Below are 24940 nucleotides of genomic sequence, written 5' to 3' on the forward strand. Positions count from 1 at the left end.
AGAAAACACTAAAACTAGCAATAAGGTTTGAAATGTTGGTGATCACTACACACACTCACTCACAATTTACGATGTTATTATTTACACACATTTCACAGAATTCAAAAAATTAAGTTGAATAAAGTGTAACTATGATATATAGAAAGAGAGAAAAACTCCATGGCTGAACCGGGACTCGAACCCGGGATCTTCGGTATACCGTGCTGATGCGTTAACCACTCCCACCCAAAACAGCCGTACATTCTTGCACTCTTATGTGCTCTTTCGCTCAAACCACATGGGTTATACCACAATTTAGCTGTTCTGGTAAGTCGAATATTCCTGGTTCGAATCCCGGTCCAGTTATGCACTTCTTCCCTCTTTGTGTATTATTGAATTCGCTCCTACAGAGGATATGGTGTGAAAGAAATATGTTTAAATTGGTTGTTTCCTCCGTTCGTTAATATAATCTATAACTACATTTGTAAAGCTGAAGTTAGTGTGTGGCTGTTGAAGGCAACAGGATTGATTCTGGAAACCATACTGTTAATATAACAATCCTTTCAGGATTCCCAGGGCACATAATAAAGGAATGTTAGTTCTGTTGGGGATTAGAAATTTGAAGTTGCGTACATATCTTTTGCTTAGGCCCTAGATTATGGATCGGACCGGTTTTCCCAAAAGTTTTGTGGTTGATTGGATATTAAGATATCTTTATAGGCACCGCTTGAACCTTATGGGCACCGTGGGATATGAACCTCATAAGCTCCTACAGTGAATTGAATATCAAGGCTCATAGCGGGTCACTTTTTTAACTAAAAGTTGCTTTTTTTCAAGTTGGTCACTAAAAGTTACTTTTTTGAGAGGTAAAATATTTTTTTCGTGTCATTTATGTTTTATAGGCAATTTTCTAACATACGTTATGTTAGCGTACTTTCTTGTTACTGCTTTTTATTTATTTTAAAAGTTCATAATAAGGGTATAAACATAATCCTTATATTTGCTTTGATCTTATTGTGTTAAAGGAAAATTACATATATTACCTCTTTACAGTTTACTTTTCATTGTATGCAGAATGTTGGTAGACCAGGGTGTCTATTGGTCACGAAAATCACAAAAAAGTCACGAAATTTAGCTCTTAGGTCAAGATTTTTTTTAACTGTACAAATGTAAGTACAGATTGGAAAATTTTGTTCTATAAAACGTCAAAATTCACTACCAAAAATGTCTCCGGTCGGCTTTAGACGCTACCAAATTCGCAAGCAAAGTACGTTTCTATCGCATGGATGAAAATTGGGCCTAATTCGCTCTTGAAAATGTTAGGAAATTTTATGATTTGGTAAAGAAAAGGTCACGAAATTTCATTTTGGAATTTTAGTAAACATCCTGTAGAAGCTATACCTATGTTTACCAATCATGTGGTACCAAGACAAAATTTGTAACAAAGCAATCGTGCAAGGCAAAATTTTATTACCAGTTAATGGTAATCTAGATGCTATGTATTAATTACTTTAATTTTGTATTATTGGACATAATGAAAATATAGAAATTTGGCCTTACCCCATCCAGATAAAAGTTAAAGTACAAAACCGTGCAAAGTATATAATTAATAATGAACCTCTAAACACAAGCAATCCAATTTTTTTATTAGGTGACAAACCTAAGTAAAATAACTTTTAATCTTAATATGTTAAAATATTACGTATTTCAGCATGATCCAGCCGGCCCTATTTTCCTTGGTAAAAAAGAAAATGTAAAATTCAATTTATGCCCAAGTTTGTCATCAAGGTTTAAAGTTAGTTTTTGATGAGATTTTGGTCACTTTTTCATGCACTTTTGGTCACTTTAACGATTTAGAAGAGACCAGACCACTGTGAGCCCTGGAATATGGATTTCCATATTCGTGAGAGAGACCAAGGTTTGTTTACCTTGGTGGGTCATGACGTTTGAAAAAGCTGTATTATTTTGTTGACTATTTCTGTCCGGGATTATTTCGTGAACTTCTGTTTATTTCATATTAGCTTAAATGCTCTGCGCCTAGGCGTGTATGCTGTACTACAAACCATATCTTTACTTTTTAACCTTGCATCTCTCTACACAAATCGCATTTGCTTTCTTCTTTCCCATTTCTCGTTTTTAGCGTTACCTACCCTATTTTTTCAGTTAGGGCCTGTGCCCCCAGTAAGCTTTCCTAAGAAAAACAAAATTCAGTGATGAATTTATCTACATACTTCCTCTTCAGTTTGATACATTTTTTGCTTCGGTACTGCAGTTTGTTTAATTTTTTTTTTTCTTTTCTTTTCTTTCTTCGATTGGGTGTCAAATCATGCATTTGCAGCTGCAGTCATTTCAGAAAATGTTGATGAATATTTTGTCTCCTCAGATGTTTTTATTTTGGAATTAGGTGATATGAGATAGGACTAGGTCACATTAATAGCATAGGTAAGTCAAGGTTTCAAACCTAATGTAGCGAATTAGTCCATTGCAAACAGTGCTCTAGTTAGGGGATGCATTGTCATGAAGGTAGACAACTTTCCACATCGTTTTTAATTTCAGCTCTAAGTGAAGTATATCAGGTAATGATGAATATTAAGATCCGATTCTGGTGTTACCTTATTGTAGATAGTTAACAAAGATTATCACATTTTGATCCCTGAAAACACTAGGAAGAATCTTGAAACTTGTGCACTTGAAACTTCTTTGGTCTCAGTGAACCACTGTGACGTCATTCTTTTGATTATTCTTTTGATCTCAGGATCATACAAATAGATCCATGTTTAATCCTCCTAGGCCAAACATGCAACAAAATAAGTGGCATCCTGCGTAAAACGGAACCAAGCACCTTTACATGTTTCAGGTCTGGATACTAACATTTGGGAATCACTTGACGGAAAGTTATCTCATGTCAAGATGATTACGAATAATGATAGTAACGCTTTTTACTGGAGATGCCTAGATTACCTGCTATCTTTTTAGTAAATGGGTCAGAATGAGAGAATCATTTCAGACGCTTTTTCAGTTGTTTCGGGGGGGGGGGACTCAGTGGTAGAGCGTTCACCTGTGGTGCTTGGAGTCTTGGGTTCGATCCCAGCCCCCGCCAAGTGAACTTGGTGGTGGACAAATACCGTGTGCGTGGGTTTCATCTGGGTTCTCCCGTTTCCTCCCACTTTCTTCATTCCACCATTTTCATTCATTACTCATAATCACCGTCTCCTTTAGCCTAACCGGCATAATCGTGGGACGTAAACTCAACGATTTCATTTCATTTTCAGTTGTATCGGGCAAAACCATTCTGGATGATTTTCCAGGGCAATATCCTGTCCTAAATTTGATGATCCAGTTCTTAACAGTGGTTTAACATCTCATCATGGATGGTCTTTGTCAGGGTTTGCCCAAGTGGGCCCAGCCCGAAAAACCCACCGGGTTTTTTCGGGTTGGACCCACCTGAAAAAACCCATCTTAAAACCCACCTGGGTTTTTGACTTTTTTGTTAGTGTATTATTGGTACAACTAAGGTGATCACATTAAAAGTTATTTTTATCAGATTTTAAACTTTCTTTGGGCGAATTATATGCTTTCATGTTAAGATAGACAACAATATTCAACATAAGACCTTTATAAAGCTCTAAATACACTTAATGAATAAATAAATAAATAAATAAATAAAAATTCACCTTAGCTTCAGATAATTGTAGAACAAATTAATGTGTGGATTATACTTATAGCCTATTTGAAGTAAAGTAAGCGATTGTATATTTTAGAAAATACTTTCCGTGAATAGTGTGCTTCCTGACTCGGCGCCGCCGAAGGACATTATCTCTCATACGTTGACGGATCTAAGGTCATAGATGCCGGTACTAACAGTAAATATGTAAATACATTAGTAAAACTATTAGTATTATTTCTTACCTTTGATGGTGGTAAAAGTATTCAGTAAAATTTGGTTTTCCAACAACAGTTAAGTTCAGTCATTTGTTGCTAGCCTTCAAATAAGCATTCTGTAGAATCAACACTAGCAATAACGTAAAAATTCTTGTCAAAATTAAGAAGCTTAATGCTCGGAGCTCCGAAGACTACGTAACGCTTACTATTTCAAGTGCTGCATTCAAACCAGTATTAATGGAAGTTTCGATTTACAGTAAAGCAAGCTGCATTTTCAGGGAAAACCCGTCGTGAAAGAAGTGTTCAGGAAATTTCCGCAATTGAACCCACAAAGCATCGAAAGTGAGTACTTCAACATTAAATCTATTTATTTTACGCTGGAGGATATTTCATTTCATTTTAGACATTTTGAAACATTTACTTTATAAAATATGAATTATACGCCTATCTTTGTTAATTGTTTTAAATTAATTTTCGGAAAAGAACGGTCTTGCAACAAGTGCTCGGGTAATTCCCGTAACTGAATGCACAAAACATCGAAAGTGAACTTCAACAATAAGACCATTTATTTTACGTTGAAAAATATTTAAGACATTTTGATTAATTATGTCTTTGTTTTAAATTAATATAGCTATTTGGTATTCATATTTGGCGAACGTCACTGATGCTCCTAGGATGACTCGATCTACATTTGTTAGTTTGTCTGCCTTTACCACACAGTGTTCAACTTTCGGTCTTTTAAATTTTCAGGATACAAACCAGAGACACTCTAAATTTTCTGTTTAGATTTTGGCAGCATACCGACGTAAAATTACAAATTGGCGTGCTTTTTTTAAAAAATAGCTGATATCCACTGGCGAAAATCCCGGGGGTTGATGGGGACATATCCTCTACAATCTTGGAACTGTCCCCCTCAATAATCCGATTGGAAATGTGTCTTTTAGGAAGAAATGTGATGATTTGTGTCCAAATGTCACAAAGGAAAGTGAGATGAAATTGATACCTCCCAGAATAAGTCTCAAATCTGACCGCCTCCCAATGTTGAAGACAACTCTGCTCCCCTACCCATGTTGTCCCGGAGTCCCACACAGGGCACATAAAATATGACGATATTATTATTGCTTTACAACTTTAAAATCAGACTGGCAACATTGAAAACTGTTTACAGGGATTGATCATATTTGGATCATCCCTTGTAAACAGTTTTCAATGTTGCCGGTCGGATTTTAAAGTTATAAAGCAATTAATAATGTCGTCATATTTTATGTAGCCTGTGGAGGACGCCGGGACCGACATGGGTAATCCTCCTCAGCATTGTTTTTCGCCTTCATAAATATTTTGTACATCGGATATATATATATATATATACCGGTACCGTCTTCCCCGTGCCCCCAATGTTGAAGACAAATTTGCGCCGCTGCTGATATCCACGCTACAAAGCGCAATTTTAGGTCTTTCAAGTTAAAATTTTCAAAGTAGAAGCACGAGAGACTAAATTAGCTGTATATATTTTGGCGGCATAAAATTTCAAAATGGCGGCCATTTTTCAAAATAGCGGGTATCCATGCTACAAGGTGCAATTTTCGGACTTTTTAAGTTGATATTTTGAGGGTAGAAGCACAAGACATTAAGAGACCTGCACGGGCCGAATTTTTGGCCCGAGCCCAATCCAGCCCGAACGCACGTAGGCCCGGCAAGTTTTGGAGATTTTCGGCCCGAGCCCGGCCCTGCCCGATAAGTTTTTAAAATTCTTGGCCCAAGCCCGGCCCGGGCCCGATAAATTTTAAAAGTTTTTGGCCCGACCCCGGCCCGATAATTAAAAAAAAAATTAGCTCAAGCTCCAATCTTTCTCAAAATTTAGTACTAAATTTGACATAACCCTCAGAAACATTTTCTAAACTCTGGTTCACAACCTGACACTTGCCTCCAGAATGGTACCATTGCCTCCTAGAACTTTGCCTGTCATCGAGAGAACAAAAACCCCATTCCCTGTAACAAAAATCTAACTTAATTGATATTGTTTAGCGACAGGCAAAACATTCCCACCCCTTCTTGTTATATTTTGAGTTCAGTAAAGGTCAAGGTCAGACCTTAATTTACCGCATAATGCCTGCAATCCTCTATAGTGAAAGTGGAGCCGCTAAGCAACACAAACTGTAAATAGCTATTGCATTCTTTGTAACATTTTTCACGGACACACTTCTTCAACGTTTGGCTTTATTCCAATTATCGTTTAACGAAAGTCAATAATTATTAAAGAATTGCAATTGATCGGCCCCAGCCCGGCCCAAAGAAATAAGTGTCGGCCCGCCCAAGCCCGGCCCGGCCCAAAGAAATAGCAGGGTCGCCCCGCCCAAGCCCGGCCCGTGCAGGTCTCTACAAGACATTCTAAATTTGCTGTATAGATTTTTTCGGCGATCCAATATAAAATTTCAAAATGGCGGCATTTTTTTTTCAAAACAGCAGTGACTAGAAAGTTGTTGCAAGTTGTGACAATGAGACTCATGAAATGTAAATCATATTTTAACATTTTTACCCCAAAGAGATTGAAATATTTCGAAAAAACCCAATTAAACCCGAAAAAACCCAATAAAACCCGAAAATACCCGAAAAAACCCACATGGGCCCGGGTGGGTTGGGTTTTTTCAAAAATACCCGGGTTTTTTCAAACCCTGGTCTTTGTACACTTGGTGTAGGGGAAGAGGAACTTGACTGTTCTAGTTCAACTACATTAATCTCCACTTGCTGACCCGCCATTTTCACTCATGCAACAAAAATAGATACTTTAATCTCAAGTACTTTGATTTAAGGTCATAAATATATTGACACATGAAGCTTTCAAACAAAACAAAATTTATTGAAGTCGAACAGTGGAATGGGGGTAAAGTTCCAGCTCCCTCTCGTATGAATGGAACGTATTGCAGTTGTTGTCAAGATTCATATGTAGGTAATTGAATACTAGTTCGCATCTCTTTTGGGGCCCGTAGACCAGGTTGAAATCAGAGTCCAGAAAATAATCCTATCACAATAGTGGATATTAGTCTTGTGTAATGTGTAAAGTGTTGTGTAATGTGTAAAATCAAAACTTTTAAACTTATTTGTAGAAGGGAATGTCGGACGTGTTAGAACATCCAGGGACAGAAGATGAAATACAAAACTTTTAGTAATCTTTTTGTAAAAGTATAATTGACGTAAAAGGATAAAAATATATTCAGTGAAGTTGCGGGATTGTGTCATGCAGGAATCTTGGAGGGACAAATAACTTTTTTGTATAATTGTAGCAGTGAATAAGAAAATTACAAAAAATCGAAGATCTCTGTAAGAGTATATATATATATATATATATATATATATATATATATATATATATATATATATGTTGCTGTTGATTTTAATCCTAACCTTGTTTGTTTCGTAACTTTTTTTTAATCAAGTATCAAAAATATTCAATACATTTGTTTTTTTGCAGAGGAATTGGAGAGATACCGTCAGGAGCGACCAAAGATTCAACAGCAATTCAGTGACTTGAAACGAGGTTTAGTAAGCGTAACGGAAGAAGAATGGAGAAATGTACCGGAAGTAGGTGACGCTAGGAATAGGAAGATGCGTAATCCCAGAGCAGAAAAGTAAGTAATTAAAAATGTAGTGGCAGTTTTTTTATTATTATTATTATTATTATAAAAGAAGGAAAGAAAGACTTTCTTGAGAAATCCCTGTACTCTAACCCATAGCTCAAATTAAATCAAACAAATGTTTACTTCAGTAAATAAGATTTTAGGTATTCCATCCGTGTTTATTTTATTAGTGTGACATTTCAGTGTCCCTGCGCAGTGTACTTGCTAATGTTCTCGCCTTTGGTGCGAGCGGTCGCGGGTTCAGTTCTCAGTGGGGATACTCGGTCGAAAAGGTGTAACAGCCTTTTCAGGCCACCCATCCAGAGTGAGGTTTTCCTGGGTTTTCCTCATTCACACCAGGCAAATGTCGGGATGATAATTAACAATAGCCCCAGGCCGCTTCCTTCCTTCCCATTTCTTTCTTCCTCCGATTCTCCGGGCAGTGTGATCGCCGAGGGATTTCATCTCTCATACGTGTGACAAGATGACATGGCCATATATGCTGAAGGCCCAGAAATCTAATCCTGATCTTGACGTTTCAGACACAATGACTGTGTTTATCTTCAGATTTATACTAAATGTCTTCGGCCTATTGAGATCTTTGCTTAGACCCACAATATTAGAATTCCGTACTTTCGATTGCGAGAAGATGACACTTTTAAAGGTTTTTTTGTTTTGTTTTGTTTTGTGTTTGTTTATACAAGAACATAACAATCTTGATAGATAAGGAGTGTCACTATGACTCTGCTCCGAAAGAAGTCCATGTGGTATGGAGGCTAATCCATTTCCATACGAACAAATTGAAGTTCTTACTGAACTAAGAACTGACCAGCATGGATAATGCTCCAGTATAAACCATTGTACGTCTCATTTTTCATTGCAGTAGACTTCGTTTCAGCTGTATTAAGTATATATTGTCACACTTTTTCGTGCAGACTTCCCAGAGGGCATTTACCTTGCGAATCCAACGTGATAAAAAGCATCGTTTGAGGAGTCAGAAGGCTGCAATCCTTTTGACTAGCATCTAGATTGTTAACGGTCAATACCTCAAACGGAGTAGCATGAATGCCAGTTGCGGCTACTATGCATTGGTAGAAGGCCAGCGATGTTTTCGCCGTGTAACTTGAAGCTCTGTCCTGGTGGTACGCGATGAGTGCCGTCGCCGTACATTGCTGGTATTATTTCGTCTCTGTAACCTGAGTTAGAACATGTTCCTGATAATAAGCAGCATTTATTTTGACTTTTTTTTTTTTTTTTTTTTTTTTCGATTTTACAAATCTTAGCTTTCCTCTGCAGCAAAAGTCAGTAACAATCACAAAACCTTTCAAGAAGCGTTCTTTATTCGATGTTGATCATTTTCCCGTTTCGTCTCCTTTTTTGCGATCCATAATTCCATTCATTATCATCATGACCATCTCTCTTAGCTGTGGTGTGTAATCATGGGACGTTAAACTAAAGAAAAAGTCCACAGTCACTTGTGATATCAGAATCGATGCTCTGTCCAGTTACAACAAATTTTCAGTGATCATTAGCTAAATGGTGCTCGAACAGCCTTGTGCCCTTGCTGTTGTGCTCCGTGATGTGGCATGATGTTAACGCAGGGACGCTGACCTTGCGGGTAGTTTGTAGCTTCAATTGCACAATTTATTGTTGGCTGGGCCGATGTAATCGTTGGCTGTAGTATGGATTCTCATTGACAATCATAGCCTGGATATACTTTAGCAGAGGTCGTGCGACTTTCATTAACGCTCTGTTTGAATGCGATTTTGTTGGTGACGTGAATTGTGAAGGAGGTTGTTTTGCGTAACGTTTAGTTATCTATATATTAAAATGCTAGGTTTATACGTTTGTGGTAAAAAAAAAGTATATATTTGTGACCAATTTTTTTGATAGTGATATCTCGGAAATCACAAACCCTAGAAACATGCCGTTTTCACTGATTGATTGCAAATTTTGTGTAGATTGTTCAATTCTAAATGACTCAAAAAAAAGTCGTTATTTCTTTATTACATTTTTCAGGGGTACACTGGAAGAATCGAAATTTTAAAAAGTAAAGCATCATATCCTACGAGTTATATATTCCAACACCACACATTTGTATACGAGGTTAGTACGTATATCTCTCCGGCGTTTACTTCATGACCAAATGATAATGAAAAACGAAGGATAACCGTTTCTCCAGTCTAAGATGAATCTTTATTGTTTGGAGTGTTTTGCCCAATGAATACCATATATCACTGATGTTATAATTAATTGTATGTCTAATGTATATGCTTATTACGAACTGCATTGAAGAAGAAAGAAAACACTGATCATACATGATTTAGAAACGCCAACCGGATGTAGGCTCAAATCTTGCAAACGATGCCAGATATTGAAAAAATAATCGAAAAAATCTCCCCTTTATGATACCCCTTGCCGATTTTTATCAAGAGGTCTTTCACTTATGTCTGTAAAGGAACATATACAGATGTTTTCTTCAGTACAGCACCCGTACTTTGCTGCATAACAACTTCGAGACTGATATACGTTTACGTACAGCTTTGCTCTGTGAAAACTAGTTTCACGGGTGTGGTTGTGGTTGTCTGAAAGTTACTCGGATGGAAATAGGCAGACAAGAACCATATCGTGAGTTAAGTGTAGACATGAGCTGAATATAGTACGATATTCTGTTCTTTTTTTCCTATTATTGTTGTTACCGGAGTGGCGACAAACCTGGAAAACCGGGGGCGAATAGTCAGGGAATTCCAGTGAGAGTCAAGGAATTTCGATTTGCTAACAATGAGATTTAAAAATAAAAAAAAAGATTACAATTAAAATTTTAGGACGATTTCACATGTGGTTGAGTGCTTGCTTTTTAATTGACAATTTCAAACTTAGATACTTATCTTTTGTTTTCCGTTAACGATGTGCAACATACCTGTGTTCTGTAGTTGTGCACATTATCTTTACTTTCGCTTGTGCACTGAAACATATTGGTAAATCATTCACAAAATGATGTTAGATCTACGATCCAATGGGGAAACTCATTTTCGACACACACACACAATTCCATCCTCTTCATCCTTTTTTTTTTTTTTTTTTTTTCGTTCCCACTAGTTTCGATTTTATTGGAATTTCCTGCCTGCATTAAATTGAGAATAGCTTATTACACAAAAGAAAAGATTTTGAAATAAAGGGTTTTAGCCGTCTCTCTGGGCTGATATATCTCTGTCTCGATAGTAATATGTCGAATCGAAAGAAGAAAAATAATAATGAGAACGTACTTCTTTCTTATTTGTAGATTGTAGACAATAATTAACAGCTTTATTTTAATATATAATTAAGCATCTTACTTTTTCTCCTAAAATTGCCATTTTTTTAAAATCTGGCAACCCTAAATATGTTGTCTGGAACTATGCATATAAATAAGTAAATAACTTCGATATTACACAAAAGAAGCCGTAAAATATTGCTTAAACTTGTGTTAACAGTATAACTACTAGCTGATGTTCTTGGGTTCATTTTCAATTTAAAAAAAATTGCATTCGCAGCTATTACGCTTCTTTTAGGAATCTATTCTGTATTTCGTTTAGAAATCTGTTCTTCAATATTTCGTGTAGGAATCTATTCTTTGTTTCGTTTAGGAAGCTATTCTGTATTTCGTTTAGGATTCTATTCTTCTATATTTCGTTTAGAAATCTATTCTACTTTTCGTTTAGAAATCTATTATTCTGTATTTCGTTAGGAATCCATTATTCTGTATTTCGTTTAGAAATTATTCTATATTTCGTTCGGGAATCTATTCTGTATGTTCTTTAGGAGTCTGTTCTATATTTCGTTTAAGAATTTATTCTTCTATATTTCGTTTAGGAATCTATTCTATATTTCATTTTGTATTTCTGTCTAGGATCATGTTCCTGAACCAAAGCAATACAAATTATGTTTAACTAGTAGTGTATTCTAGTTTCAGAAGGAAGGTTTGTGAATATGGTCCTAAAACGGACCGAAATATAAAAGAATAGATTTCTAAACAAAACTTATTAGCTGTGGGTGCCAAGTAAGTTTTTTTAATTAAATTAAATTTAATTTCTTTATTTTATTTTATTGAAGGAGGAGGATTGTAACAGTGTAATATATCTGTGTCTTTATTTTATGACAGGTTTACGCCATTGCCAGATTCAGTTCTTGCGAGAAACCTAGGAGGAGAGACTGCAACAAGCATTGATCCCACGAGCGGAATAGCCAGCGCTTTCCCAAGTGGAGCTGTCACACCGTCTGGTTATGTCACACCAGGTAAACTGTACACAACATTAAACGGTACTACACTGCGTTATATTCTGATTTATGTATCTGCGAAATGTTCCTGTAATCACCATAAATTCTGCTACGAACTAAGCAGCTACAAAAATTCAAACATACAATTCAGGACATCACAAGTTTGTACCTTCCATCATCTTTCGTCGAAAGAAATGTATTGAGGTCTTTTTCATTAGGACCAAAAACCTTAAGCTGAATATATATATATATATATATATATATATATATATATATATATATATATATATATATATATATATATATATTAATAGTGTGTCCACTAAATAAGCAAAATAACTTGATTTTCTTTCATTTTGCATTTATCACTTTCCGGATTAAGTCGAGTTATTTCGCCATTTTCTTTTTCTTACGGTCTGATTTAGATTGACCCGAAATATTTCATTCTGATGTAAATCAGTGCACAAAGCGGCTCTTTGCACTCTATTAAAACTATTTCTCTGTAGTTTGTTCATTTAACACCAGGTAGAGTGTATTACTGTTGTAATAAATATCATGCTATTCTTCAGTGTTATCGTAGCCAGGGTGCATAGCAGTTACACTATCTCTCGCGGGGTTTCTTAAATTGTATTTGTTTGTTTGTTTTCTTGTTCTTCTGTTCAATAATACATGTCTAACGATTTATAATACCAAAGATAGCATATGCTTTATTCTGTTGTCCAGTAGGTTTTCTCGGAATTCTCCGGCTTCCTTCTACATTCTCATTTCATAATTATTTACTTTCATAATCGTGCGTCTCCTTGAGGCTGAAGGAAATAAATCGTGGCGTGTAAAACTGGAAGATATCATTTCAAAAATGGTTTACAAATTTATGTTTCATTTAAAGTGAAATACTGTATGTTAAAATTTATAATTTGTACACATCTTCAATACTTATAACTTAAAGAACATGGATTTTCAATTTAAATAATACTACTGAGTTATGATGGTTCGGTGAAACTGTTCGTCGCTGTCTACCTTGTTCTAGGATGCTTAATTATTTAAATGAAGATGCAAGGTTAGATGTTTTAATTTTATCTCCAAATAGTACAATATTCAATGTTCCCCACAAATGAGTAAAAAGAAAGGATTTCAGTGTGGCTTTTTCCGATATTTGTTGTTGTGTATTCTGATTCGTGCGTTTATTCTCGTTACAGGAATGCTGACGCCAACTGGAGATCTTGACTTGAGGAAAATTGGTCAAGCTCGTAACACGTTGATGAATGTAAAATTAAGTCAAGTGTCGGACTCCGTTTCTGGACAGACAGTTGTAGATCCAAAGGGATACCTGACGGATCTTCAAAGCATGATTCCTACATATGGAGGTGATATTAAGTACGTATGAATATATAGGTTGGTTGCATTACAAAGACGTGCCAGCAGGAGTTTTGGAGTCTTGCTAGAACAATATCCCGATTTTAATGCTTAGTACGAGATATTTCGAAAAGTTTCCTACTTGACGTTGAAATAATCGCGCCAGTGGGGATAAGTCGTTCATGGCATATAGTGTCATCTATGGAAGAAATAATGTTATTAGTATCAACTGTCTGGTTGCGTCAGTTCGTTCGAGGCAGCTATTTGAATCTGTCGCTTTCATCGAGCTTGCATAATGCATGTCAATGCTCCAGTCACACGGCTGTTGTCAAGGTTGCAGTGCTAAATCCCGGGTGTAGGATAGGTTCTGAATCTCCTCGAAACCTTAGGGTTAAGACATGCCGAAGATACCTCGCGGTCGCTACCTCGATGTCTAGGTCGCGATGAAGAGTGCAGCGCTTCGAAACCTAGGGAGAACCAATGAGAACACGAGCCACAGTGATGCTTCTGCTGAACATCGATGTAAAAACAAACTCGGTTGTTTATCATCACAACCACTTATTCACCATCGCGGTCGACCTCTAGGTCCCGATGTAACATATATCTCCGGCATGTGCTTACCCATTTGAATTCGTGTGGTTGTGCCATCATTGAGGCAGCGACCGCGACCTAAACTTCAACCTCGACCGCGAGGTATTTTCGGCATGTCTTTACCCTCAATCTTTCACTGAGAAACGCTATTAAGACTAACAATCTATACAATTGAAACTGAAGCATTATTTCTTCCATAGATGACACTATATGCCGTGAGTGGTTCATTACGAAGCGATATTTCATTGTGAAGCCGGAAACTTGGAGATGCCCTCGTACACAGCCAGTTCCAAAAAGATGAGAATTGTGTTGACTGTTCCTTCGTCACAAACGAGGACGATTTAGTCTGCATCGCCTATATTCAATATTCACTACAGAACTAACAGTAATTAAGTTTGCCGTCGACCATGTGCTTCAGTTTCAACTAATCATGTGCTTATCTGCACTGATCCGCAAAGCGTGATTGTAAGCCTACATCTTGTGAGATGCAATCAGCTACATCATCAAGGCTGTGTAATCGTTGTCGACGACATTCGGGAGAACCAGCCAAGCATGCTGCGTAGGCAGGTGGTAGATTCAGACACTCTTTTTCCACGATTCGACCTCTTACAGCTACTTCTCCCAACTGATTCGCTTTTACTGGCAAGACCAAGGAAAATGAGCTTCACTTTGTAAAGCCTACTTTGGCTAGTCGCCAAGATTGAAGTGATTCCAGCGCGCTTGTGCGTCGTACACTCATGTTTCACATATTCCTATTTAGTGCGTGACATCAGCCGTCCATATGGTGAATACTATATCGTCCTTCTGAGTGTTCGGCATGTTCTTGTAAAATGTCCGTAATACTTAAACCACAGAGAACATTTAGGAATAAGTAATAATATTAGTCGGGTTTTGGGGTATAACCCAGTTTTTAGCGACCATATTGTGGATTTTATTTATGCATTTGAAGTATTTAATGTTCTCGGAGATTTTGGTTTTTAGATTTTATTTCATTATTATTATTTGTGGCGATTTTTTCATTATGTTTTCTGTAGTATACTCTTTTAGCTGTGTTTTAATTTAACATATATATATATATATATTTAATTTCATTCTAATATTTCAACGAGGGTATGTTAAATTTAAACTTTCTTGAGAAGTTTGATTTTTGATCATTTGTTTTATTGTGAGAGAGGGTCGATTTTTCAGAAGCATGGTCGATTGTTGGCCTTTCCATGACGGGAAGAAATGCCTCAGCGCTAACGTTCCCATTAAACACACAATCAATCAATTATAAAGACTTATTCTACTACCATAATTACATTGCATATTCCCATATGTGGATAGAAGTCATACATATGTAGCACAAAGTAACGCATATTGTATGGTGTACCAGAATTTCTTTTAAATTGTTTGAGATTTGATTTTAATTAATTCTAGTCGTAATAGACCAGAAGTTTCAACTTTGCAAATCGCCTGCACAGTGATGATTTCAGGGGGTGGCCCGAAATGAAAAGCGATTCATCTTCTCTCCAGGAACTACGAAATTACTTCTGATGTCATATCCTCGTTCTTGCTTAATATGAATTACCAGTATTTTTGCGGTACTAGTGTGAACTCCGGAGAAAGTCACTGTAGGCCTTAAGATTTTAAATTGCGTATCGTTTTTTAGTTGAGCTTTATCTGAATATACCTTTGGAACTGTTAGTTTTTGAGTTAAGTGATTTATTTTTGCTGTATTTACGATGCCTTTGATTCAGTAACAAAACAGATTTCTACTTTTTTTTCTTTCACGTAAGAATGATTTGTTTTAATAGCTAGAATTAATTTACGAGTTCCGTAGATAATGTCTAAGCCTTCCTGGAAACTAGTGAAGACGGTTAATGGTAACGGTGCACTGTGATTATCAACAAGGATCACGCAACCAAGCGCTAATCACTCGGCTACCTTATATAATGAGTTTAATGTAATTTGTTAATTTTTTTATTTGATTTAGGGTTTAACGGCCTTTTCAGAAGCGAGGCTATATGAGACGTAGAACTATAGTTTAATGTGGAATTCGAGCCACATGAACTCCCGGGAATCGAACCTGGATCTTCCACTCCAAAGGCGCGTACGCTAAGCGCTTAATCAGGAGGGAGCTCAATTTAATTGTTAATGAAGATTACATAATGATATTGGTATTGAAAATTTGAACTTAATGATACCAGTATTGGAAATTTGAACTTATCTTTAAAATATATGCATGATTTACTCTGTTAAAGGGTATCTACGTCTCACAAAAGTTCGAAAAGGTTAAGAAATCAGGAAAAGGCAATGAAAGTGAAGAAAACGTTACTATTAAATCTTGTAAATTTTAATTCGTATAGAAGACAAGTCGTCGTAAGTGAATTCGATCAGATAGCAGAGAACGAGTCAAATGTAAATTTAAAGTAAAATGATTTTGTGAAACCTCTTGATAGACCGTGAAAAAGAAAGTTGATATTGACTCTTGGTTCCTTCCATAAAATGCGAGACTGCTACTACAAAGTAGTCTCGGTGACAAGTAGCATATGAGTAACTTTTTACAAAATATGTAACGATTTTCCGTCTAGACGCGAGATTTTGTGATTTCCAAAGAATCTTCTCTATTTCTCCTAGAAATGTGTTCTGTGCGATGGGTGAAAAGTAAAACATTATTGTAAGTGCAATTAAGATATTAAATACTTGTGTGCAGTATTACAATCGCATGTAAAAAAGAGCCTCCTGACACAAAGTTTCAACCTTCTACGGATTTTGAAAATAAATTAATTAAATAAAGCGGTGGATCTTTTCAGATGAAATTTTCATGCTTGTAGTAACAGAACTTGTACTCACGTAAGCAGCCACCGGTACAATGACAGTCCTATACATGGGTGTTTCGGTGACATTTATTTTGTCACCTTCTTCAGTACAAATTCCTTAAGGAATCAACGTTGCTCGAAGAATTACATTATCAGTAAATTTCTTACACTGTAATAATAATTTAAACTAAGGTGGCTTTCCACTATATGCTTCTCTACTGTAAAAGTGCAATCAAAAAGGTTTAATGTAACATTGTTCTATGTATTTTTCTTTCTACATTTGTGTTGCTTTATCGATACAGTGAATTATTTCATGCGTCTAATTAGTGACATTAGAACTGGATCATTTTCTGTCAAATTCTCAGCCTAACAAGCCGCTTTTAACATTGCTGTTTACGTGTAATTCAAATTATGAATTAGCATCGTAGATATTCTGCCGTTATTGCAAGTACTTGCTGCAACTGAGAAGCTCCCATACTCCACGGTCTTACGTTAATTTCTTCGTCTTTTTTCTGTTTCGATTTCGTCTTCACACTCTCCCTCTCTTTCCTGCCACCATACTCTTTAGCACGTCCCTTATGGTAGAGTTCCTTCTTGGCCAATGTCCCAACCAGTTTTTCTTCCTCTCAATAATATTTAAAATTATTCTTTTTTTCTCACCACTCGTAAAACCCTCTCATTCGTCCTCTGCTCGACCCAGCTAATTCTCACCATTCTTCTCCACACCCACATTTCAATAGCTTCCAGTCGTTTTTCATCATTTTTGCGTAATATCAATGTTTCTGACCCATACAGTACAATACTCCACACGATGCATTTTATGAGTCTTTTTCTCAACTCTTTATTCAAGGTCCCACAAAATAGTATTTTCTTCCTCCTAAAGGCTTCTTTCTCCATTCCTATCCTTGTTTTTATTTCACGTTCACACCACACATCCATATCCATACTGTTGCGCACGGGTGGCTGTTTATGTTCACCAGATAACGAAAACAGTATTCACCATTCGTCCCTCCGAAGTATTCAGTAGTATTTGGTGTTTAAACGTAACTTGTCCTTTGGTATACAGAAGAAAATACATAGGAGAACAGTATAATTACGAGTGTGTAGTTGTAATTATAAAAACTCGCGAAACTGTAATATTATATTGTATGTTTTGTTAGTTATATATATATACCTACAGTCATTCTTACCCACTTCTATATTTTCCTGAACATACCAGAGGACGAGTTACACTTAAGCCCGCAACATAGAATATTGCGAGTGGACGGATGATGAATACGTTTTTAATTTTATTTTATTTATTTCTTTGCTTATTTGTTTGTTTGCTTGATAAATATACTCCACATTCCTCTGTGGAGTCTGTAAATGGAAATGCTTAACTAAAGGTTATCATTTGTCTCTGTTTTTAAAGTTATCAAAGTCAGTATTTTCCAGGTAGATTAACCCTTGGAGTACCAAGATATAAATTTTACTTAAATGCCCAAGATGGGGTCAATTTGACCCCATAGGTTTTTGTGACTCTAAGGAAAGCAAAGAGATAAAAGGGTATTCTATTGTTACAATACAAGCAAGGAACATTTATTGTAAAGAGGAAAATGTACCACATAAGAGAAACTAACAAAATGAGGTTGGCGCCAAAACTCGCTTGCACGAAAATGCCATGCCCTCAGCGCCATCTACCTTTAGCGGGATGAGAATTTTTTTCTCCCCTCTCCTTGGAATATGACTGAAAACTCTTTTATTCCATGATTGACCAAGGTGGGGTCATCTTGACCCCATTTTCCATTTCTATAAATAAAAAGACAAATTAGATTCTACGGTACTTGTTAAGTGTGCAAAATTATTCAAGATACTCTTACAGAAGCATTCCTAGAAGACCGTTTCAGTATGTATTTTTTTAATGCAATAAAAAATAGAGGATGTCTCGCTGGGGTCAAATTGGCCTCATCTTGGTACTCCAAGGGTTAATCCAAATAGTATAATTCCAGCAAGAACTGAAATTTTGCTCGAAGCTTTATTAAGTTGAAAGCAAGGGGGTAGAAATATACTTGTTAATAGGTTACGGATGCACTTGGTTTCTTTTGGAAGAAGAGGAGGGGACTCAGGGAACTAAAGAACACGAAAAAGTGAAATTTCGTTTGTGGTTGTACCATTACATAAGTATCTCTACTATTATGATAATATAAAAATTAAACTTTTTGCAAATGAAAACATTCCTAATATGAACTTAAAATATTTTGAATTCCAGTGATATTAAGAAAGCAAGACTGCTGCTGAAGTCTGTTCGTGAAACAAATCCAAACCACCCTCCTGCGTGGATTGCGTCTGCGAGGCTTGAAGAAGTTACGGGAAAAGTTCAGGCAGCCCGTAATCTTATCATGAAAGGATGTGAGGTAAGCACTACAAATAGCGTTTGTTGTACAATTAAACACGTAAATGACATGCTAAATGGTGACATTACAAACTACACTTTTTTTTTTTCGACAAAATTTTTATTGCAAGCAGAGCCCTCAGAAATCAAAGTAATCTTCAATTAGTCACTGTGCGTGAAGTAGTAGGGTAGCCTTACCATCTTTGCACAGAAGTGCGCAGTAAATTAGTCTGCATACAGCCGTTTTAGAGTGAAGGTTGTCTGATTACTACAGTGAAACCTCTCTAAAGCACACAGCCGTGAGGAATCAGAAATTGTCCGCTATAGAGAGGTGTCCGCCTTAAAAAGGTTTCAGTATTTTCTTACGTAAATTAGTAAACAAGGTAATATACAATTAGAAAAAAATATATATATATATTTGCATGAATCAAGTATTTACAAATATTACCTGCATTATCCTCGGTCATCTAATACTTTATATTCGGGGCACAACATGGAAATAACATGTTATAGTTCTCTGCACTTTACACTTATCAGTACTTCTTACGTTTTCAGTATGTCGCTTTAATTTGTGGGTTAATTGCAGTCCAGAACTGTCCTTTCTTAGACAATATGCATACCTGCAGGCAAAAAATACTAAACTTGTCTTCTGGTTGGTTCGAGATTCCAACGGGACAGTAGCATAACGTGTCATCCCAAACAGTGGGCAACTATCAATCACTTTTGTGTCTAAACAGCTTGGGTGGGAGTGGAATGCAAGCAAAGGACATAAGAGTGTTGTTAAACAGAGACGCTTCGTCTGGGTTGCTGAGCAGAAGTTGAGAGGGGCAAAAGGTTATCACAATGCTTCCTTCGTGGCACATGTATGAATTACTAAAATTATATGTTTACTACACTTTTCAACTTGTTTCTAGAGAAAGTGTCTGTAATACGGAGTAAATAATACCTCTAAAAGACAGAAAAGACTGTCCGTGTCCCGTTTAGAAAGGTTTTCCTTTTTTTCCCCCTATTACAGTGTTTGGAGATTACGGGAGGTGTCCGTTAGTAGAGGATTCACTGCGCTTCCACTTTTGTAGCGTCTCAAAATGTATGCTGCAATAGAAAACCTCACCAAGTGAGAGGTGCTAGCTGTTATACGTTTTCTTACGACATAACAATATTCAACTGCATCTATTCATCGGGAACTTTATGCCGTGTATGGACCAAGTGTGATTAGAGAAGGAGTTGTTCGTTTATGGATTCGTTCATTTAAAAATAGACGAACATTCATGACGAAAAGAGAAATGGGAGGCCATCAGTGGTCACTGATGAACTCGTTCAGAAAATTGATGGAAAAGTTCGTAAATATCGACGTTTCACAATCTCTTAGCTTTCCGATTAAGTTTCACAAATTTCCAGAACTGTGTTATATGATGTAGTGACCTAGGCTGGAAGATGTGGTCACAAGCTGGCTCAAGGCACAAGCGGGAGATTTTTATGCTGATGGAATTTCTAAGCTAGTGCAGAGATATGATAAATGCTTGAATGTTTACGGAAATTACGTTGAAAAATAGACCAAAGAAGTAGTTTTCAGATATATATATATAATAAATTCTTTTTATTTACTTTGCTGTTTCTTTTTCAACCAATCGGAGGTTACTTTCTGAAATGGTCCTCATATATATATTACTGACATTTATTACTAAAGAATATAAAACATAAAACAAGGTGTCTATCGGTCACGAATGTCACGAAATCAGAATGTCATGAAAGTCAAGAAATTTAGTTTCTGGGTCACTTTTTTTTCTGTACAAATGTAAGTTGGAAATTTTTTTTTCTGTACAGGTTGGAAAATTTTGTTCTATAAAACGTCAACATTCACCACCAAAAATGCCTATGGTCGGCTTTGGACGCTACCAAATCTCAAGCAAAGTATGCTTCTATCGCATGGATGAAAATTCGGCCTAAATCGCTCCTAAATTCGTTCTTGAGATTGTCCTTCAGCTGGCATCATTGAGCAGTGGCGATCGCCGAAATCACCTATGCATCTAACCAGTTTATTCAACTGTGAGAAAACACGAAGTTTTATCGCTCCAGGAAACAGCGTGGATAAGTGCTAAAGAATATAGATACTGTTATTAGTTCTAAAGTGTTTCGAAATTTTATGGTTTGGTAAAGGAAAGGTGACGAAAAAGTCACGAAATTTCATTTTGGAATTTTAGTAGACACCCTGTAAAAGTAAATGTTGTTGCTAAATGCTCATAAAAGTAGTATTCTTTTTTATGTAAAGAAATTCATTTTTCGTGCTATGAATACTTAAATTTCCGGTATTTGCTAAATCCGAACATGAGTAATATACATTTTGCATTTCGTCCTTGATAAAAAAAAGTAAAATTTAATACAATTAGAAGAAAATTCACTGAGGTAGCAATTACTGAGTCTACCCGATGGAAACATCTTACTTGTGGAGCCTTCTAGCGATATGTTTCGGAACTTCTTTCTATTGCATCAATAAAGGATGTCATCTAGTTCATCGGGCGCGTTAATAATTCCCACTTTAATCCGAGAGACAAGTTTTGAACCAAGAAAAGTAGAAGAAAAAAATGTTGGCTTATATTAATTGGAAAAATATGGTAGTTGTGTGTACTATTGTGGTGGAATTACTCACAACTTATTTTGTGTGTGGTCACTATAACTCAAAATTGAAACAGTGTGATACTTGTCGTAATAGCCTTTGAATTTTCGATCACTTGGCGCAACGGCCCATTTGTGAGCCGAAGCCTACATCTAGCGCCATCTGCTAGCAACCGACTAAACTACGTCCAGGGTAGCAACGAGCACGTGGTCAGCGAGCTCCTGTCCCTAGTGGCCGTCACGTCTTGTTTTCACGTGACTCCCCACTTTGCTTCACGACCCTGAGGGGACGCCGAAAATTGGGGAGCACCAGCATATGCCAAATACAAATTTAAAAACGAAAGTTGAAGAGCATATGTAAATGAGTAGTTCGTTCTAAAGTTATTAGCAAAAGGAAGTATGGAAAAAATGAAATGAAATCTTTAAGTTTTACGCCCCACGGTTATGCCGGTTAGGCTAAAGGAGACGGTAATGAATGAAATGGTGGAATGAAGAAAGTGGGAGGAAACGGGAGAACCCCGGGAAAACCCACGAGCACGGTGTTTGTCCACCACAAAGTCCACACGGCGCATGCTGGGATCGAACCAGCGACTCCAAGCACCGGAAGTGAACGCTCTACCACTGAGGCACCGCGCCCTCTAAGGAAGTATGGAGTTTGGAAAGCATTTCGTTGTTATCAAATTTAATCTTCATGTATACTGTAGACTCAAATAAAAGATTCATGTATAGACTCATCATTCCATGTGTTTGAACAGATTTGAACCTAGGCATTTCAGGTTGCTACTTAAAAGAAAATAATTAAATAAATAGAAGGTACAGTGAAAAGAGTGAAAAGTGCAGCACTGATAAAGATGTAAAATACCACATAATAAAGAAAACAAATAAGCAAATTGTTAAAGACTATTTACAGTAGCATTCCTTTAGCTGTTCACAGTTCTCATGAAGTGCTTCCCATGATTGACACCATCACTAAACATTATTCGGCGTAAGCTCTAAACTGCGATAAACAAAGCCACGTGAAACTAAATCTCGCTGATTTGCTGTTGTCCTATCAACGCTTGTACCCCTCCGCAAAATAGTTCATGTGATTTGATTATTACTTTTACTATGAAGCTTCATATAAAACTGCTATATTATTATAAATTACAAAAAAAATATAATACGGATTATCTAGTAATACTGCAATCGAGTGTGGCTAATGAAACAATAGAAATAAACACTAAGCATGTGCAGTAATTATGGCGCCAACTCAACTGTGAACAGGTGTTCTGCTTTTAAAGTCTTAAAGATGGCTGGCCTGAATCCCGGTTCCGCGAGTGTTGTGGTGAAACACCAAGGCAAACCTTTACTCACTAAGCAGTAATTGTTTACCAGCGAAATTCAAATATATTTTGTTAAATCTTTCGAGTTTTTTCTTTCTTTTTTGCTGCTGCTGTATCTGGACAACACGAGACAGTATTGTCAAAATGCATGTGTATAATTTGCTCCTCCCCGTGGGGAGTGGGAGTGATACATCATAAGCCAATCGTATTTGTGGCAAGCGGAAGGACACAAATATTTTGTTTATCGGAGTTTAGAGCTTACGCTAAACAATGTGTAGATTGTCTCGTCAATCAACTCGAAATATGGTTTATTAACCCATTACTGCAAAAATTTTATTACTGTTGCTTTTCTGACTGTTGTGGTTAATTTATTATCCGGGAACTCAAATAACAATATTTCACTAAAAACTAATTTTTGCAACCAATGGTTGAGAAGCAGCGTGATATGCAATATATTGCACGCCATGCACAGAAAGCACTAGTGATATGGTATATAATGTTTGTTCTCATGCAATGGAAAAACATGATACGTAACTTTATGCTAGTTTAATACTGTTACGTTATTTGCTATACGGTGCCTTCCATTTCAACTCAGGCAAAAAAATATAAAATTGTACCATCACCATCTCAGATATTGTTGAAACTTTTTTTATAGCAACTAGACATGTTTTTAAGAGACCCATATTTTTTTGTTTTGTCGAAAAAAAATTTCCCGCCAAGTAATGGGCCATCAAAGACGGGGAGTACAATTTATGAATTGTAGAAGACATGGAAAATGGTCAACTTCGGAGCCTCACCATTCGGCTATGGAGACAGGTAGAGTTATTCTTGTTGTGGTATGTACATAGGGATATAAATAAACTATATTTTATTATAGTTTGGTTTGCGCATGCGTATCTTTTTGTACATAAATTAACAAATGAACGTCAATTTATCTGAAAAGTCGAAGTTTGCGAATTTTTTTCGAGCACTTCCGGTTCGAATTTTAAAATTCTGTTTTTGCGGTTGGTAAGACCTGGTTACCCGCTTTGCGAAAAAAAATTTGTATCGCTTCTGTGTGCAACCGTTTTGTCGCAAAAAATTCGAGAAATTGTAAAATTTTCAAAAATCGCCATTTTGGGCGCCATTTTCTCGAAAACACCATCTTTTAAAATTCTGAAATTTTGTCAGATGGTTCAACTTTACATGAATAATAAACACACCAAATGCCATTCTCGACCAATGCTTCATGAATTAACTGCAGCCTTTTAAAGTTAGCGAAGTTTCGTTAACTTTGATGTCACAGTTAGCAACACTGGGAACAATAAAAGTGCAATGATTTGATGATGTTTGTGGTTCACATTCATTAAATGAAGAACAAAAGGCTTTCTTGACTGTTTTTTCATTATTTTGATCAAGAAGGCTCTCTGAAATAGTAAAATGAGCCTCCCCCTACTCCTCCGTTTTCTTAAACCGAAATAATTTGAGGGGGAAATTACGATTACGAAACGCACAAATTTCAAGTTCACTTACTTAAAATGGTCTTTGGAAACAAAATTTCACTGATTTTTATTATTATTATTATTATTATTATTATTTACATGGACCAATCATTTGCTTGGTTGGTGTCTTCTTCGCTAATAGCATGTAACCGTGCAGGTGCTCCAATAGGTATTGGCTCACTCACAACTCGTCCAGGAGTGGATCTAGGGGGAAGAAACTTTATTTTATATATAAATAAAACCGATCTCAGAGTTTGGAGCTCTTAAAAGTACCTCTAAGTAGCAGTATTATCCCCTCCCCCTTCCATAAGTCCGTCCTGGCTCCACCTCTGCATAGCACATTGTCGATAGTCACAAATGCTGAAAGTCTATGTGGAAGCATAAACAGCACTTCAACTTCACGTAATTCATGATTTATTCATAATATTTTTGCTACGCACCACTGGTTATCATACATATATGTATGTAACAAAAGTTCCTTTTGGAGATTTCTTAAATCTACACTTTGAATTGCAGAAGTTCGATTTTGGGGGAAGCATGAAGTTAGTTCATGGTGACCCGTTACTGCCATAAAAACTTGGCTATTTTCCGAAAGCCAAAGATGACTTCGTTGAATACCAGTTACTGGTCGCATACTTTCCCTTTTCTTCCGGAAGTCGTCGAATTCAGTTCCAGG

General features: G+C 36.5%; 1 protein-coding gene across 1 annotated transcript in view; it reads left to right on the plus strand.

The window, feature by feature from the left end:
• The window catches only part of Prp6 (pre-mRNA processing factor 6), a 93419-nt gene that overhangs the window by 8482 nt on the left and 59997 nt on the right, over positions 1 to 24940 (plus strand). Inside the window, exons 5-8 of the mRNA XM_081756381.1 lie at positions 7331 to 7487; positions 11617 to 11750; positions 12929 to 13106; positions 18726 to 18870. Of these exons, the coding sequence (XP_081612507.1) occupies positions 7331 to 7487; positions 11617 to 11750; positions 12929 to 13106; positions 18726 to 18870 (614 nt within the window). The remainder of the gene's footprint in view (positions 1 to 7330; positions 7488 to 11616; positions 11751 to 12928; positions 13107 to 18725; positions 18871 to 24940) is intronic.

Source organism: Thermobia domestica, chromosome 4 (assembly GCF_964235325.1).
Source record: "Thermobia domestica chromosome 4, izTheDome1.hap1.1, whole genome shotgun sequence".
NCBI lineage: Eukaryota > Metazoa > Arthropoda > Insecta > Zygentoma > Lepismatidae > Thermobia > Thermobia domestica.